We start from the raw sequence: 18,455 nt of genomic DNA on the forward strand, positions 1-18,455 counted from the left end.
TTGAGATTGGTTGCCAGCAGTTACAGCATATCATTACTGCTTACTGACTAGTTGCTAGAGGTTACAGCATCACCTCCTCACAGCAGGGGAGCATGATATACATAGGAATGCTGCCTTTATTTGCATACCAATGCTGCCGGCCGCAGCTATTTACTTAGTATTGTCGCCACTATTTACATATGAATGCCTGTTATTTACATGTAAACATAGGATCTGCAGGTGAGTCATCTACACACAACAATAGGGCAGAGCTGGGCAGCATTAGTACCAGCACTGCACACTGAGATATCGGGACACAGCACAGGAATAAAACTTCAAGGGACAAGGGAATTTAAACCTGGATAGTTGGCAAGTATGAGGCAGCTGTTTTGGGCCCCACAACAATGACAGGGCCCAGGGCAGCTGCCCCTTTTGCCCTGCCTTAAAGACAGCCCTGAACATGTGTCTATATTTAGTTAAACACACATAAACAAAGAGGTGGGATGCTGGTGACTTGAATGCCCTTATATGGACACCTGCTTATGTTTAGTAGCTAACATTGTGTCTAAATAAGTTTTTGGGGCGCTAGCGGTCGATTTAAGGGTTAAAAGTGCTGCTGGCACTTTGGTGGCACTGCCCATTGATATTAAAGCGCCTGCGCATCGCCCCAGATGAGGCTTTTTTCAGACGCTTTACAGGTGCTATTTTTAGTGCTAAGGCACCTTAAAAATGCCTCCAGTGTGAAAGGGGTCTTAGATAGAGGTGAGTTTGGAGGATGGAGGATGCCCAGTAGTATTACAGTGATCTGTAGCATCACATGCACCAAATATTATGTGTGGCCCTTTGGTGATGTCAGGCTCCATACCTGAAGGGCCCCTTTATCTAAAAAGACGTCCACCAGGGACCTACACAATCATTTTAAATTAAACTTAAAAGAGCAACAACCCTTTTCAGAGACGGTGTAAACAATGCTCACTATTAAAAATAAAAATAAAAAATGCAATAGATAGTAAATACATTTAAACTGATGTCCTGTCATATCACATAAACGTAGCAAAACTGTTATAGCGTAATAAAAATAAAGTGTGATTTTATTTATTCTATTGTTATCTAATCATTTGCCTTGCTATCAAAGCAGATGGTGATATTGTTAAAGAGAGACTAGCAGGCTGTACAGGAGCTGAGAGCCACAGGTAATTGTAGACAACACTCAGAAAGTGTCACCTGGGAGAGGAAATATATCCGCTCAGCTTTCCTACAATATAATGGGGGCTCAGCACAGGGAGATCTCTTCCCTCTTACCAGTAATTTCTGCAAAGCAACCCCCTTATCTACCCCTGATCTACCCCCCTCCTGTCTCTGCTTCCCTGCGCACCCCTCCTATTTATCCCTCTCTACTTGTCAATTTATTCTTGATTCTCTTCCTTTTTTCTTCTGAGTTTAGTCTCTTTCCTAATCTATTTCTTCTTCCTTCCTCCTTGTTTTCTGTCTCTCCATCTAGTCTTTCTTTCTTTCTTTCTTTCTTTCTTTCTTTCTTTCTTTCTTTCTTTCTTTCTTTCTTTCTTTTCTTTTTTTCTCCCTGTCTTATGTATGCCTTTCTTTCTCTTTCCTTTTCTATTCGCTTTTCTCTTTCATGATTTTATCCTTCCTTCTTCTACCTCTCATAATGTATTCCTCTTCCCTTGCCCATTTTTATTCTTTCCTGGTCTTATTCTATTTTTCCTCTTTCCCTCCTTCCTTCCTTCTCTCTCACAATATATTCCTCCTTATCTATCTTTTTTTTGTCTTTCCCGATCTTCTCCTTCCCGATCTTCTCCTATTTTATTTTTCCCCTTCCTTCATTTCTTTCTTCCCCACTTCCTTCCTTCGTTTCTCTTGTGTCGATCTCTCATTTACGCCTTTCTTTCTCTTTCCTTCCCCATTTTTATTCTTTTTCCCGACTTCTCCATTCCATTCTCCTTCTCTTGCACTGTATTCCTCTCTTCCTCTTTCCTTGGCCATCTTTATTATCTTTCTTACTTTTACCTCTTCCTTCTTCCCTCTCTCAATGTATGGTCCCTTTCAGACCTACGGATCCGTATTTAGTGCTCCGCTTGCTCAGCGGGGATCGCTCCGTTGATCCCCGCTGAGCCGGCAAATGACAAGCCTGCCTCTGCACTCTTTGCAGGGACGGACCCGTCAGAGCCCCGCTCTCCCCTATGGGGGGGTCGGATAATTACAGGCCGCCTGTCCTTTTTCAACCAATCCGATCCGCCAGACAGATGAAAAATAGGGTTTGCATCCGTCTGGATTTTGAGGATCGGATTGGGGCAGATCGGATGTCAGCGGACATGTCACCGCTGCTCCGTAGAGGTGCATGGAGCGCCCGTTCAGATCCACCTGAAAAAACTGACAGGCGGATCTGAACAGTGTGAAAGGGGCCTATTCCTCTATTTCTCTTTCCTCATCTATCTTTATTATCTTTACTGATCATCTACCATTCTTCTTCTCTGCCTTCATGTTTCCTCCTTTCTGAATTTTCTGATTATTATTATTATTATACAGTGTAGCTCTAACCCCTGAAGGAGCTGCTGTTTATTTTTGGGCTTACCATTACCTTTTCGTTCTCCTTGTTGCACGTCTAGGGGATGTCCCGTGGTAGATGACCCAGTAACTTGAGACTGACAATAGATCCACTTGAATGGATTTTATTTGCAAACGTCAACCATTGAACAGCCTTTAACTTGGGATCAGAGGGTTGGAAAGGAATTCAGGTACTCTCAATGTCAGAGTCTATAAACGTTACGTACTTTGACTGCATCCAGAGAATAGCCATTCGCAGTTGGATGAACACTCAGGTTGGACAGTCCCTCATTTGTGGACCTAATAGTAATAGCTAGTGATGATTACAGACTGACTGTCCCTTCTCCACACAGCGTCCTTTCCATACACTGACAAAAGACAGAATGTAAAATGGCCACCAGATCAGGTCTATTTATAAGGTAGGGGGTATGTCCATGTGCTGAAATGTCTCAATTGGCTGTCCTGTACCCCATGATGGATGTGTCATGGGTCAAAGTTCTTCACAATGTAAACGAACAGCGCCGGTTTGGCGACTCGCGAACGAGAAAAGTTTGCCGCGAACCGACCGCCGGGCGAACTGCAGGGCCATCTCTGTTTATGATCAGCGGCAGACTCAACAGTATATACGAGTCCAATCTTTAATGAAAAGCTACACCCAATGCAGAAGTGGTCAGGGTCAGGTTTCATATTGTCATAGTTTTACCTTAGAGCAGCAGAGGGAGGAATTGATAAATCAAGCTGCAATTCTGGATTCATTCTATCCCTTTGCTCCTCCACAGCTATGACTTGCCTTGTGACGGCATGGATAAATGTCCCCCATTGTATTTTACAGGACAAGACATAGAAATAGACAGCCCAGTATTTTTTTTTTTACAAAAAAGTTCACATTAAAGCAGGGGTGCCCAACCTATGGAAGAGCGAGAGCCACATTAGTGACTTGGTAACCGGTCGTGGGCCACAATGAGCAGAGTGGGCAGATGACAGGTCCATATACACTCTGCATGTGCAGAGCAAACACGGACACAGCTTCTTCTCTATGCCCCCCCCCCATCTGCTCAGACAGAAGGGGACGGATCCCCTTCTGTTTTTTTTAAGTGGATGGATTGGACATAGGGGGGTGTAAAAGGACATAAGTCAGTTTACATCTGCCGCTCTATAAAGGTGAATGGAGGGTCCAATTGGGTCCGCCTGACAGACAGGTGGAGCTGATCGTGTGAAAGTAGGGTTGCCATCTTTTCTTCAGGTTAAACACAAACACTTTAGCGGCACAGCAATTTTTTTATAGTATAAACTATACATATTTTTTTTTGCAATTAATTGATTTACACAGAGTTCCCCTTTTACCTCTGAATCCGCAGAGTTGCCCCTTTTTTGCTCTGAATCCGCAGAGTTGCCCCTTTTTTGCTCTGAATCCGCAGAGTCCCCTTACACTGTGAGGGGGGACTCTGCAGACTCTGATGTAGAGGAGAACTCTGGGGACTCTGACATAAGGGATCCTCTGGGAACCCTGATTTAAGGGGAAACACTGGGAACTCTGATGTACAGAGAGGACTCTGATGTGAAAGGGGCTTAAGTCTTCTTTCACACTGATGCACAGCGGTTTACCTGCACCTCAACTGACCTCAGCCTTCACTTCTTCCTCAGGATTCCTGCAGGTATCGCCGACTGCTGCTGTCCCTGAGGTGGGTATGGCTGGTGGCTGCTGCCGGCTGTCCTCCAGGGCTGGTACTGCTGGTGGGTTCTGTTGGCGGGTATTTCTGGCTGGTACTGCTGTTGGGTACAGCTGGCTGGTATTGCTAGCAGGTACTGCTGGCTGGTACTGCACGTGGGTACTGCTGGTTGGTTCTGCTGGCTGATACAGCTGGCGGGTACAGCCGGTTTGTATTGCTGGTGGGTACTTATTTCTGGTACTGCTTGCAGGTACTGCTGGCAGGTACAGCTGGCTGGTACTGCTGGTTGGTACTGCTTGTGGATACTGCTGGCTGGTACTGTTGATTGGTAGTGCTGGCTGGTACTATTCTATTCTTTTCTATTCTATTCGAAATTCCAATTTATTCTATCGGAAATTCAAATTTCGAAAAACAGTTATAGTCTTTTTATTCTATTCTATAGTTTTCTATTTTATTCTTTTATGTTCTATTCTATTTTGTTATTTTCAATTATTTTCTATTCTATTAAAAAATGTGAAATTTGGTAAACAGTTATATTGTTCTATTTGTTCTATTTTATTCTATTCTATTACATTTTTTATATTCTATGCTATTCCTTTATTTTCCATTTTATTCTGTTCTTTTGATTTCAAAAGGCACATGCCTGTTCTGCACACTGAGCAGAGGGGGGAGTTCACTCAGCACTGGCCCCATTTAGAGAACACTTTGTATTTATTCTTATTTATTTATTTATTTATTCTTTATTATTTATTATTATTCCCAATGAATACAAGACATTTCCTGATTGGATGAGGTGAACATTGTGACATCATTCATCTGTTCTCTCCACCTCATCTAATCAGCGAACGCCTTGCATTCATTATATGAAGCGTTGTATTATTGGAGGATATACCGTATATACTCGAGTATAGGCCGACCCGAATATAAGCCGAGGCCCCCAATTTACCCCCAAAAAACTGGAAAACTTATTGACTCGTGTATAAGCCGAGGGTGAGACATGGCTGTCCATCCCTGTGTGTCTGTCCATCCCTGTGTGTGTGTCCGTCCATCCATCCCTGTGTGTGTGTCCATCCATCCATCCATCCCTGTGTGTGTGTCCGTCCATCCATCCCTGTGTGTGTATCCATCCATCCATCCATCCCTGTGTGTGTGTGTGTGTGTGTGTGTGTGTGTGTGTGTGTGTCCATCCATCCATCCCTGTGTGTGTGTCCGTGCAGCCTTGTGTGTGTGTCCAGCCTACCTGTGTCCCGAGCCTCCGTCCCGAGCCGCCGTCGTCCCGAGCCTCCTCCGTCCCGAGCCGTCGTCCCGAGCCTCCGTCGTCCCGTGCCTCCTCCGTCCCGTGTCGTGCCGATGGATCGCCGCTCCAGGATCGCCGCTCTTCTCGGCGGCCATTCTACAATTCAAAAGCCGCGCCTCCGCCTCCGCCTGTGATAGGCGGAACACTCAATTTCCCAGCAGCCTGTGTTCCGCCTATCACGGACATCCTCTCATCCTCGTCCGTAGTACGAGGATGAGCGGATGTCCGTAATAGGCGGAACACTGACTGCTGGGAAATTCAGTGTTCCGCCTATCACAGGCGGAGGCGGAGAAGGAGGCGCGGCTTTTGAATTTTAATGTCCGCCGTCTGTCTGCTCGATACGCTGATCGAGCAGTCAGACAGCGGTGACTCGAGTATAAGCCGAGGGGGCACTTTCAGCCTCAAAAAAGAGGCTGAAAATCTCGGCTTATACTCGAGTATATACGGTATATATATATATATAAATGTATACGTATGTATGATTTTATAATTGAACTGTTCCACAGTTTAAAGGGGAACTCCAAGAATGAATGAAAAATATATAATTTTTTTTTTTTTAGCGAAGACACTAGAGAATAAAATGGTGATCGTTGCAATATTTTATGTCACACTGTATTTGCGCAGCTGCCTTTCAAATGCAATTTTCTTTGGAGGATATACATTTTCATGAATAAATTTAAAAAAAAATTACGTTTTTAATTTAATGTGAAAGATGATGTTACGCCGAGTAAATAGATACCTAACATGTGATGCTTTAAAATTGCGCACACTCGTGGAATGGAACAAGCTACAGTGCTTAAAAATCTCCATAGGTGACATTTTAAACATTTCTACAGCTTACCAGTTTAGAGTTACAGAGGAGGTCTAATGCTATAATTGTTGCGCTTGCTCTAACGATCGCGGTGACACCTCACTTGTGTGGTTTGAACAGCGTTTACATTTGTGGGCGTGACTTCACTATGTGTTCGATTCTGCGCGTGAGCTTTACATTTTTTTTTTTTTCTTATTTATTTTATTTTTATTTTTGTCCCTTTTTTCGTTTTCTATTTTTAATCGCTTTTATTGCTGTCACAAGGAATATAAACATCCCTTGTGACAGTAATAGGCACATGACAGGTACTCTTTATAGAGGGATCGGGGGTCTATAAGATCCCAAATCCCCTATTTTGTAAATGCTATAACTTTTGCGAAAACCAATCAATAAACGTTTATTGCAATTTTTTTTTACCAAAAATATGTAGAAGAATACATATCGGCCTAATCTGAGGAAAAAATATTTTTTCTATATATTTTTAGGGGATATTTATTATAGCAAAAAGTAAAAAATATTGCTTTTTTTTTTTCAAAATTGGCGCTATTTTTTTGTTTATAGCACAAAAAATAAAAACCGCAGAGGTGATCAAATACCACCAAAAGAAAGTTCTATTTGTGGGAAAAAATTGACGTTTTTTTGGTTGGGAGCCACATCGCACGACCGCGCGATTCTCAGTTAAAGCGTCGCAGTGCCGAATCGCAAAAAAAGTGCCCTGGTCAGGAAGGGGGTAAAATCTTCCGGGGTTAAAGGAGAATTGTACAAAGAAAAAAAAAAAAAAAGATTGGTTAAACCCACAAGTGCTTTTTTAACACTTCTATTCCTTTATATTGGCTTTTGGAATTTACAAATGCAGCAATTTAGAAATTTAGAAATCAGATGAAATGTTTAGCACCAGGAAACACTTTTTGAAATCATAAAAAGTGCATTTTATATACAACTATAGAGATCAGACCAAAATGAGGGACCAATGAGGAGGAATAAGGGACAGAGGGACATTGCTCCAAATCAGGGACAGTTGGGAGCTATGCAATTTAGCTGCGTTTTTCAAAACCCCACCAAAAACACAGCTGTCCATTGAAAAAAACACATCAAAACTGCTCCGCTTTTGCATTATTGGCACGTTTTGTTAAAGAGGAACTGCAGTCAGCTGACATAATTTGTAATAAAAACATCTTTGCCATTCTAAAGCTTCCCTCCAACCACTTTGCATATTATTTTATGTATACTGGGATTCTGTACTTGCTGCAGAAATCTCCCTCCACTGATTCTGCCTGTATCCATTATAACTGTGGGCAGCTGAAGCTGCTGCCTCTTTACTTCCTGGATTTACACAGACACACACCTCCAGCTCTGCAGCTCTCATTAGCCCTCTTATGACTCACCCCCCCCCCCCCCTCCCTTCTTGACAAACATTCAGGAGAGAGAGAGAGAGAGAGAGAGAGCTGTGCATGATGTCTTAAGCCTAGGCTAATGACCAGACAAGAAACAGGAAGTGGGCTGTATAAGGAATTTACTGGTAGATTTTACTTATCCAAAGTTAAAACTACAAGAAGGGCAGAAGATTTAACAGATGGAAGGCTGAATAAATGACTGAAGTTCCGCTATAATAAAAGCCTGGTTTTTGGTGTGCATTTTATACGATGGCTGCTTTTCAAAATTAATAATCTTGTATTTTTTAGGGCACTAATCAAAGATGGAAGAGAATTATCTGATACCCGCCTCTGAAAGTCTTCTACTGGAACATGGACTGTCTGTGGACAACCGTTGGGGTGAGAAGCTGGAGGAACTTGTGGCGGTGCACGTAGTGAAGCTGCTCTTGAAGGACGTGAACCTTCTGCAGTTTTGTACGTCTCTGAAGTTCTGCTCCTTGGCCGATAACTACATCAAAGACATCAGAGCTCTTCAACCATGTGTTCACCTTGTTAAATTGGACTTACATGGAAATCAGGTACATACAGGGCTTTTATTCAGCGGAAGCGCGTGCGCGGGGGGGGGGGGACGCAGTTCCGGCACCTCTAGCACTGAATGTATGTAATGCGTAGGGTTGCTGGGGTGCGCTGGAGTTTTTTTTTATGCTGGTTCCTGGGGGGAGCTATTTTTGCTGGGGAGGTCTAATGCTGTTGGATGGGGGATCTATTGTTCCTTGGGAGGGGGTTGTTGCTGTGGGGTCAATTGTTGACAGGAGAGAACGACTTTTGATGGAGGGGTCTATTGTTGCTGGTTGCTGGGAGATCTATTGTTGCTGGCTGCTGGAAGGTCACCATGTTCATGGGGACAAGGGCCTCTTTCCAACAACCCTGGCCGGTGGTTGTGGGGGTCTGCGGGCAGTGGGCTTATAGGAATCTGTTTTCTTTCTCTGCTTCCTTCCGAATGCCTTCTCCCCCCCCCCATGTTGAAGGCATGTGGCCTGGTATGGTTTAGAAGGGGGAGCGCTCGCCCCCCCCCCTTTTCCTGACCTGCCAAATAAGGGTTTGGTATGGATTTTTATTTTGCTTCACAAAGATAACACCAAAGACACCAAACTGTGGTCACATAAACGTGTTTCACACATACATCTTGTGCTTGATCATGATTAAGCACAAGATGTATGTGTGAAATGCGTCTATGTGAGCACAGTTTGGTGTCTTTGGTGTTATCTTGTGAAGCAAAATAAAAGGCGATCAGAAGTTCTGGATGTGCAGCCATTTATTTCTTCTTTCCAAGTTTCCCACGGAGGCGGGTCGGGGCTGGCACTCTGCAAAATACTCCAATTAGCCTCATCTTTATACACCTGGAGCAGCGGTTCTTTTTCTTGTATACTACTTTAACCCCTTCTGCCCATCCTTGGCATCCCTTTTAACTGATGTAATATGCCTAGAGGCAAGAAGGTCTGCCCGATCACATGACCACTGTCATTGTCACCATTGGCACAGTGGCAATGAAGGCCCATCCATAAGGTAAGCAGGGGCCCCCCTAATCCTTGCATCCAGCCCCCTAACCCACATGTGGGGCACCGGGCACATGGATCCCAATGGGCGTTTTTATTTTTTAGAAGCACGTCATCTGAGACGGAGACTTTATTAGGCTTCAAAAAAGAGTGGGCTCAGGGCGCAGGGCACACCCAGTTGTGTGACAATAGCAAATTAATATTCGCCATTGTCCTCCTGATTCTCCTCCCGGGCAATCAGGAAGTGTGTCCTTGAGACCTGTCACTCGATTGGCTGAGAGGAGAAGTGATCCTATTGGCCGCCGAGGTGGATGAGGGAGGAGACGCAGGGGAAGCCGGCGTGAAGCACCAGGAGGAGGAGACGCCTCCCGCCACCCAGAGGAAGCACTGCCCATGACCTGGATGGGGTAAGTGCAGGGCTGGTGACCAACCACTGAGAGGGGGGGGTGTATGCCTGTGACCCGACTGCCCGGGGGGGGGGAGATCACGGCGGATGGATTTGTGCCACCCCTGCAAAAAATAAACAACCAGCCGCTACTGCACAGTGGTCATGTGATTGGGACTCCCAATCACTGCTAGAGACCAGGAGTTATATGTGAGTGTTGGTCATTGTGCTGGGTAAGTAAGCGCGCCCTCAGCACAGAAACCTTGGCCACCCAAGGACGTGTAGGCGTTAAAGCCCATCCTCTCTGCCGCCACACATATGCGTTACGTGGGCGGCAAAAAGTTAATTGTTGGGATTACATTCACTTTAATTAATGTTCTATCCTAATACTCCTTTATTATAACAGTATGTCTCATCTGGATTTTTTACAGCCAAAGAGCAGAGCGATGTACAGAACGATGCACAAGCAATGTGTAGGCGTTACGGGAATAAAAAAAAAATGATATGAAAAAAAAAAAAAAACCTTTGCAATCAAACGGCGGGGTGTGAGGTTATATGATCTCGAAAGAAGATGAATTTTAGTGCGATTCCAATAAAGTGGAATTTTCTTTCATGAGGTCAAGCAACTGGCTTATATATAAAGTTTTTATCATTTTAATATTGACGCCCTTTAATTAGAACCTTTTTTTTCTCAGGAAATGGGAGAACTCATAAGGTGACTCTCTAACTTTTTTGGGCATTAGACACATTTAGAGGGAGGATGATGAAAAGAGTTCCCAGCGTCTCATTTATTTTTAGTGAGCCAAGCAGAGAAGCTTCCCGTGGAAGTACAATAGGAACAATTTAATTGCAACGGCATAATTTATCTCCTCTCAACTTTCTCCCAGCTGACAGTACTTTTAATCAGGTCCATGAGCGCGAACAGGTGACCGCGTTGTCCATTGTTGCATGAATGAAGAATGTTTAACATAAAGTCATTTAAATGTACTTTTCTTCCTCTAGAGAAAGAACTGTTTTTTTTTTTTTTTCTGCTTCCTTCTCCAGTGAACCTGTCAAGTCCTAAGTACGGCTGAGCCGGCAGTACCAGTGAAGCGTAGCGCATTGCAACACCCGTGATTACCTGCGGTAATCTTCAGAACAAAGTTATGCCAACTTAGAGCCCCTGGTTTCCAGGAGCAGACTGAACTCAACACGAGGTTGGCAGTTAGACCCCCTCCGCCTCTTGATGCTATGCTCTGCTCTTGCCAATCAACAGTCCAATGCATAAGCTGCAGTTGGCAAGTGGGTTGCCAGTATTGGAATGGGGGCTTGGCGCCAACCAGGGGCGGACTGACAACTCATGGGGCCCCCGGGCAATAGGAGATTATTGGGCCCCCATGCAATCAGAGATTATGGGGCCACCCAGTATACACAAACACACACACACACACAGTATACAATCACACAGTATACACAGACATGTTTATATTGGCTGAGAAGGTACTGGAGAGGTGGGGCAGCTAATCTCTGGATTTTTAGACCAAAAGGATGTCGGTAAGGGACATTTCAGAGACATATGTAAAAAAACAACACAAATTTTTACATACTGTCCCTGGTTTTACTGAGGCTGGCAACCCTGATGGGGCCCCCTAGGGGCATGGGGCCCTCGGGAAGCGCTCGAGTGGCCCAGTGGTCAGTCCGCCCCTGGCGCCAACTTGTGCAGAGATCAAAATCTAGAATATGAGTTGGATCTGGAACCGGTGCATTTCCAGTGAACCTGTCAGGTCCTAAATACGGTTAAGCTGTGAATACCAGTGATGCATAGTGCAATGTGACATCCACAAGTGTCCACAGTAATCTTCAGAATTAAGTTGTGCCAGCTTCGGGTCCCTGGATTCCAGGAGCAGCTTGAACGCAGGGCTGCTGAATCTAAGTTGGCAGTTAGACCCCCTCCACCTCTCAACGCTATGCTCTTCTCTTGCCAATCAACAGTCCAATGCATAAGCCACAGTTAGCAAATGAGGGGCAAGAATTGGAATGGTGGCTTGGTGCCAACTTGAGCAGGGTTCAGTATCTAGCGTATGAACTGAACCTGGAACCGGGGTTCAACCTAAAGCATTTTCAGTGAACCTGTCAGTTCCTAAGTATGGCTGAGTTGACTGTACCGGTGTAGCATAAAGCATTGCGATGCCCGCAATTACCTGCTGTACTCTTCATAAAAAAGTTGAGCCAACTTAGAGCCCCTGGATTCCAGGAGCAGACTGAACTGAACATGAGGTTGGCGGTTAGACTTCCCTTCACCTCTTGACGCTATGCTCTGCTCTTGCCAATCAACAGTCCAATGCATAAGCTGTAGTTGGCAAATGGGTTGCCAGTATTGGAATGGTGGCTTGGTGCCAACTTGGGCAGAGATCAAAATCTAGAATATGAGCTGGATCTGGAACCAGTGTATTTCCAGAGAACCTATCAGGTCCGAAATATGGTTAAGCTATCAATACCAGTGATGCATAATGCAATGCAACATCCGCAAGTATCCACAGTAATCTTCAGAATGAAGTTGTGCCAGCTTAGGGTCCCAGGATTCCAGGAGCAGCTTGAATGGGGTTGCGACATCTAAGTTGGCAGTTATTCCCCCTCCACCTCTCAACGCTATGCTCTACACTTTGCCAATCAAAGGTCCAATGCATAAGCTGCAGCTAGCAAATGAGGTGCCAGTATTGGGATGGTGGCTTGGTGCCAACTTGGGCAGAGTTCAAAATCTAGTGTATGAGCTGAAGGTTCAAGCTAAAGCATTTTCGGTGAACCTGGCAGATCCTAAGTATGGCTGAGCTGACTGTGCCGGTGAAGTGTAATGCATTGTGATGCCCACAATTACCTGCTGTAATCTTCATAAAAAAGTTGTGCCAACTTAGAGCCCCGGGATTTCATGAGCAGCTTGAATACTGGGCTGCAGTATCTGAGTTGGCAGTTAGACCTCCTCCACCTCTTGACGCTATGCTCTGCTCTTGATAATCAACAGTACAATGCATAAGCTGCAGGTAGTAAATAAGGTGCCATTTGGGAATGGTAGCTTGGTGCTAAACCGAGGTTTAACCGAAAGCATTTCCTGTGAATCTGTCAGATCATGAATGCCATTGTGTTGGCAACACCAGTGATGCATAGTGCAATGTCTGCAAGTATCCACAGATATTTCAAAACAAAGTTGTGCCAGCTTAGAGCCCAGGATTGCAGGAGCAGCCAGAACACAGGGCTGCAGCTTCTGTTGGCAGTTAGACCCCCTCCACCAGTTAGACCCCCTCCACCAGCCAGCACTAAACTCTGCCCTTGCCAATCAACAGTCCAATGCATAAGCTGCAGTTGGCAAATGAGGTGCCAATTTTGAATGGTGGCTTGGTGCCAACTGGACCAGGAACTGGGTGCAAGCTGGCAGTAACAGTGATGCATTAGGCAAAGCAACATCTGCAATTGTCCATAGTAATCTTCAGAATGGAGTCGCACCAACTTAGAGCCCCAGGATTCCAGGAGCAGTCTGAACACAGGGCTGCAGCCTCTGATCTGGCACTTAGACTCCTCCACCTGCCAACACTATCCCTATCTATGCTCCATTGTTTGGCATCTGGTTGCAGGACCCTGGTGTAGTCCATAATGGGGACAGGGCGGGTTTCTACTTAGCCCTTGTACACACGGTTGGAAAATTCATTGGATTGTGTCCTATCGGACCGTGTTGTCAGATAATCCGACTGTGTGTGGTCTGCATCGGACTGTTTCCATCGGAATATCTGTCAGACCAAATTTTCCAACTTGCTGGAAATATTTTCCGACAAAATGCTCCGATCGGACATACTCCAATCATGTGTAGAGAATTCCAATCGGACAAAGTGCCACGCATGCTCAGATCAAATTCCTACATCAAAGCTATTGGCTACTAGCCTGAACATAGTCCCATCGTAACGAAATTACGTCATCGCGTTCTGAAAGATCCAAATTTTCGACAACTTTGTCCGATCGTGTGTATGCAACAGTTTCGGACAAGATCCAACGGGCAAAGTCCAACGGATTTGGTTGTCGAAATGTCCGACCGTGTGTACAAGGGCTAACAGTGCCTTGAAAAAGTATTCATACCCCTTTAATATTTCCATATTTTGTCATGTTAAAAACAAAAATTGTAAAGGTATTTTATTGTGCTTTTATATGATAGACCAACACAAAGTGGCACATAATTGTGAAGTGAAAGGAAAATTATGAATGGTTTTCCAAATTTTTTACAAATATATATGAAAAGTGTGGCGTACATTTGTATCCAGCCCCTTTACTCTGAAATCCCTAACTAAAATCTAGTGGAACCAATTGCCTTCAGAAGTCACCTAATTAGTAAATAGAGTCCACCTGTGTGTAATTGAATTTCAGTATAAATACAGCTGTTCAATGAAGCCCTCAGAGGTTTGTTGGAGAACCTTAGTGAACAAACTGCACCATGAAGGCCAAGCAACACTCCAGGTCAGGGATAATATTGTGGAGAAGTTTAAAGTAGGGTTAGGTTATTAAAAAAAAAAGGTCGGGCAAGGAGAGCATTAATCAGAGAAGTAGCTAGAGGCACATGGTAACGCTGGAGGAGTTGCAGAGAAGTCAGGTAAGAGAATCTATCCACAGGAAAACTATTAGCCGTGCACGCTAAAAATATGGCCTTTATGGAAGAATGGCAAGAAGGAAGCCATTCTTGAAAGAAAGCCATAAGAAGTCAGTTTGCAGATTGTGAGAAGCCATATGAGGGACACAGCAAACATGTGGAAGAAGGTGCTCTGGTCAGATGAGACCAAAATTGAACTTTTTCTACTAAAAGCAAAACGCTACGTGTGGAAGAAAACTAACACTGCACATCGCCATCCCCACCGTGAAACATGGTGGTGGCAGCATCATGTTGTTGGGATGCTTTTCTTCAGCAGGGACAGGGAAGCTGGTCGGAGTTGATGGGAAGATGGATGGAGCCAAATACAGGACAATCTTAGAAGAAAACCTTTAGAGTCTGCAAAGGACTTGACACTGGGTGAAGGTTCACCTTCCAGAGGGACAACGACTCTAAACATACAGCCAGAGCTACAATGGAATGGTTAAGATCATTGCATATTCATGTGTTAGAATGGCCCAGTCAAACTCCAGACTTAAATCCAATTGAGAATCTGTGGCCAGACTTGAAAATTACTGCTCATCTGACAGAGCTTGAGATATTTTGCAGAGAAGAATGGTCAAAAATGTCACTCTTTAGATGTGCAAAGCTGGTAGAGACATCCCCAAAAAGACTTGCAGCTGTAATTACAGTGAAAGGAGGTTCTACAAAGTATTGACTCAGGGGGGCGCCATACAAATGTACCCCACACTTTTCACATATTTATTTGTAAAATATTTTCAAAAACCATTTATCGTTTTCCTTCTACTTCACAATTATGTGCCACTTTGTGTTCTATCACATTAAATCCTAATAAAGTACATTTAAATTTTTGTAACATGACAAAAATTGAAAAATTTTAAGGGGTATGAATATTTTTCAAGGCACTTTAGTTCCCCACTACAGATCCCCACTTCCTGTCCTGTTGGGAGATAAGCATCAAAGCAGGGTGGTGTTTAGGGAGTTGGAGTGTGCAGCAGACCAGTGAAGAGTAGTTGGTAAGGACTGCTGTGTGGGTTTATCCCCTGTGGGTGCCATGGCGCCTAATAATTCTAAAAATATTCACAACATGCAATGGGCTTCCCCTCCAGGCGAATGCCACATATGTTCCGCATAGTGGGTAGACCATGGAGTGGGCATAGCACTGTACAGAACCAACCATGTTTGATGCAACCATGAAGTAATAGACTGTTGCAGGTTACATTGAATTAAATTGTGAAAGACCACAACATATGGAATGTGATGTTGCCAGTTGCATAAGAAAAAATAAAGTTCCATCAAGAAGCAGACTGAGCTTCATCATTCTGGTAGCTTCCTTGGGAGGAAGAAGTAATGCGGACACTGGCTTGGGCAGGGGTGGCTGGGAGAAGTATATCCAACCTACCCAGCACTGGTGGTAGGGTTGCCTTTTCTTCAAGTCAAACCCGAACACTTTATCGGCACACAGCAATTTTTTTTTTATATTATAAACTATATATATATATATATATATATATATATATATATATATATATATATTTTGGTATTAAATAACATTTCTAATCAATGCAATTAATAACAAGAGTCCCCCTTTACATCAGAGTCCGCATAGTTCCCCTTTTACATCTGAACTTGCAGAATTGCAAAGGAGAACTCTGGGGACTCTGACATAAGGGATCCTGTGGGAACCCGGATTTAAGGAGGAACACTGAGAACTCTGATGTATGGAGAAGAAACACTGTGTCCTCTGGTGTAAAGGGGAAATCTGATGTAAGGGGTGCTCTGAGAACCCTGATATACCTTTAATGTACTCTCTCAGAGGCAGGAGAGAGAAGGGGAGAGACTTCAGTCACAGACTGGGATGGATGGTGAGCTCACTCACCCCTTGGCAATCAGCACCTCTCATCCAGATGTATCTGAGACTGCTGGACTTCAAATTTCCAGCCCCCACTTTCCTTTTCTGAAGTACAGCGCTGGGGATTGGAGTGTGGGCAGACACAGAGGGGTAGGAGGTGGGGGGGAGAGGTTCAGATCAAGCCCTCTCTCCTCTCCTGTCTGTGTGTGTGTGTTAGTGCTGGCTTTGGGCAGCGTGAAAGAATGTAACAGTCACTCTCAGCTTAGACAACTACAGCCAGCAACCCTGCTGGGAAGCCATAGTCCAGTCTGAATAATGTGTCCGGGTTTCAGGCAGTCTCAAACCCGGACACATGGTTCCAAACTCGAACTGTCCGGGTCAATCCTGGACAGGTGGCAACCCTAGGTGGTGGCAGTTCACCTGTATTGACCATGCACCAGAAAAACTTGTGACCGTATTGCATTTGGACCTAGTGGGTGACTGACCTCTGACTGACCTTGCCTGGAACCAAAGTATTGGGACCCCAACAACTCTGTTGTAAAGTATTTGTTTTGTCCACTTGCCAATGGCTTTCCCACCATGGATATAGAGCCAGGGACCCGTAAAAAGGTTTCTACCACCCCCTGACTGCAAGATATTCATGTTGGCCTCTAGTAAGGGAACTGGCTTATCAAGCTCCACTTAGGGGCACTACATGGTAGTGAAGTGAATACCTGATATTTGGGTGGAAGGGTATGTGAATCACTTCTCTTTCTCCCATATAACAGCTCTGATGCTTGGCAATCATGTTTCCTGCTGATTGCTCGGCTCTAGCCGTCACTCCCTGGGGGGCAGGGTTCAGACAACTGATGAGAAATCGATGCTTTCGTGTAAAGAATGGTGGTCCTCGGAAACCTGCAGCCACAGGGAGAGAATTTCAACTGGCCTTGTTTTTAATGCAGCCTCCATTGAGATCCTTTTTGCTGAGAGTTAAAATGGGCTTTAGAAGCAGTAAAAAAAGAAAATGTTCTCTGTAAGGCCGGGTTCACACCGCTGCGGGGGGAGATCCGGATGTGATTCGCACAGCAAATCACATCCGATCTCCGTAGCGATGCGAGTTCAGCCATACAGATAGTATGGCTGAATTCGCAGCGCTCCCGCAGCAAACTCGCACGGGACCCTTTTTTTGGTCCGCAACAGAATCGGATCGCATGGGGGTTCACACCATGCGATCCGATTCCTGTGCGAGTCGGCAGATCGCACTGCGATATGCCGACGGATCTGGGGGTGTCATTAACATAACATTGACACTCCCAGCCGTCCGCATAGGGCAGTGTGAACTGCCGGCGGGAGGTGTGCGATGCGGGAAAACGCCACGTTCCCGCATCGCATCGGTGTGAACCCGGCCTAAAAGTCAGAGCAGAGGTGTGGTGTTTGGGTGCCAAAGATTGACTGTCTACAAGCCTCAGAGGATGGGATTCCGGCCATGCATGCAGGTCATACTACCTTTTGAAAATACAACAAAATAGGCGTAGTGTCCTCCTAGAATAGGTTGCTAGAAAAAGGCTCAGCTAAATTTAGTTCTTTGGCTCCTCTGTAAACATTGGGCCGGTGTGTGATTACCGTTTGCTTTTCTGGGTCTCACTGCCGGCAGGCTCAACTACTTCTACCTGCCTTCCAGTGGATTCTAGAATGTAGTGGGTTGGAAGAGCAGACCCTTGGCCTGAATATTTATGTACCCAGTAAGTGGCTGTGGAGGGCCTAAATAGTTAGGGGCCTGGATCAATGGGGTTCTTGTTCAGGAGGAGAAGATCTCAGCCTGAGGGGCTTCTGGGCAGTGTATCTAAAGTCTGAAGGAAATTATCAAGGTCCCAGCTCAGTGAGGGCTGGGGGGGGGGCTATTTTATGGAAGTAATTGGAGCCAATTTAAGGGGGTTTACTGAGGATCTGGCCAAAGGAGATGTGTCTGGCCGATATCGGAGCGCAGGCATCCAAGTATACAGGGACATTGTGAGTATAGGCATGGATGTAGAATACTGGTAACTGTGCACTGCTTTAACCCCTTGAGAAACTGCTCCAGTAGTGCTAAATTGAGACATGCCCTTTGCTTGGAGTCCCAGGTTTGCTTATTCCCATAGTGTTTACTAAGAGGGAGCTTACCCCAAGAGAGTAGACAGGACAAAGAGTGTCCTTTGGTTACTTTGTGCACTAAACTTGGAGTATCCCAAAGTCCATCCTGCATCCCAACCAAGCTTAATGAGCATTAAAGCACAAAAAAAGACATCCCTTGCTTGATCATTGAGTTTAAAAAAAAAAAAAGGGACACAAGGGGGTGCCAGCTAAGAGCAGCATCGATGGCATTATAAT

General features: G+C 44.9%; 1 protein-coding gene across 1 annotated transcript in view; it reads left to right on the forward strand.

Moving 5' to 3' along the window:
- Positions 1-1,134: 1,134 nt before the first annotated feature.
- LOC143926582 (leucine-rich repeat and IQ domain-containing protein 3-like) overlaps positions 1,135-18,455 on the forward strand; it is a 73,877-nt gene continuing 56,556 nt past the window's right edge. Inside the window, exons 1-2 of the mRNA XM_077450452.1 lie at positions 1,135-1,172; positions 8,002-8,270. Coding sequence (XP_077306578.1) covers positions 8,016-8,270 — 255 coding nt within the window. The 5' untranslated portion in view covers positions 1,135-1,172; positions 8,002-8,015. The remainder of the gene's footprint in view (positions 1,173-8,001; positions 8,271-18,455) is intronic.

The sequence above is a fragment of the Lithobates pipiens genome, unplaced genomic scaffold (assembly GCF_037356315.1).
Source record: "Lithobates pipiens isolate NorthernLeopardFrog02 unplaced genomic scaffold, aLitPip1_a1.2 Scaffold_23, whole genome shotgun sequence".
NCBI lineage: Eukaryota > Metazoa > Chordata > Amphibia > Anura > Ranidae > Lithobates > Lithobates pipiens.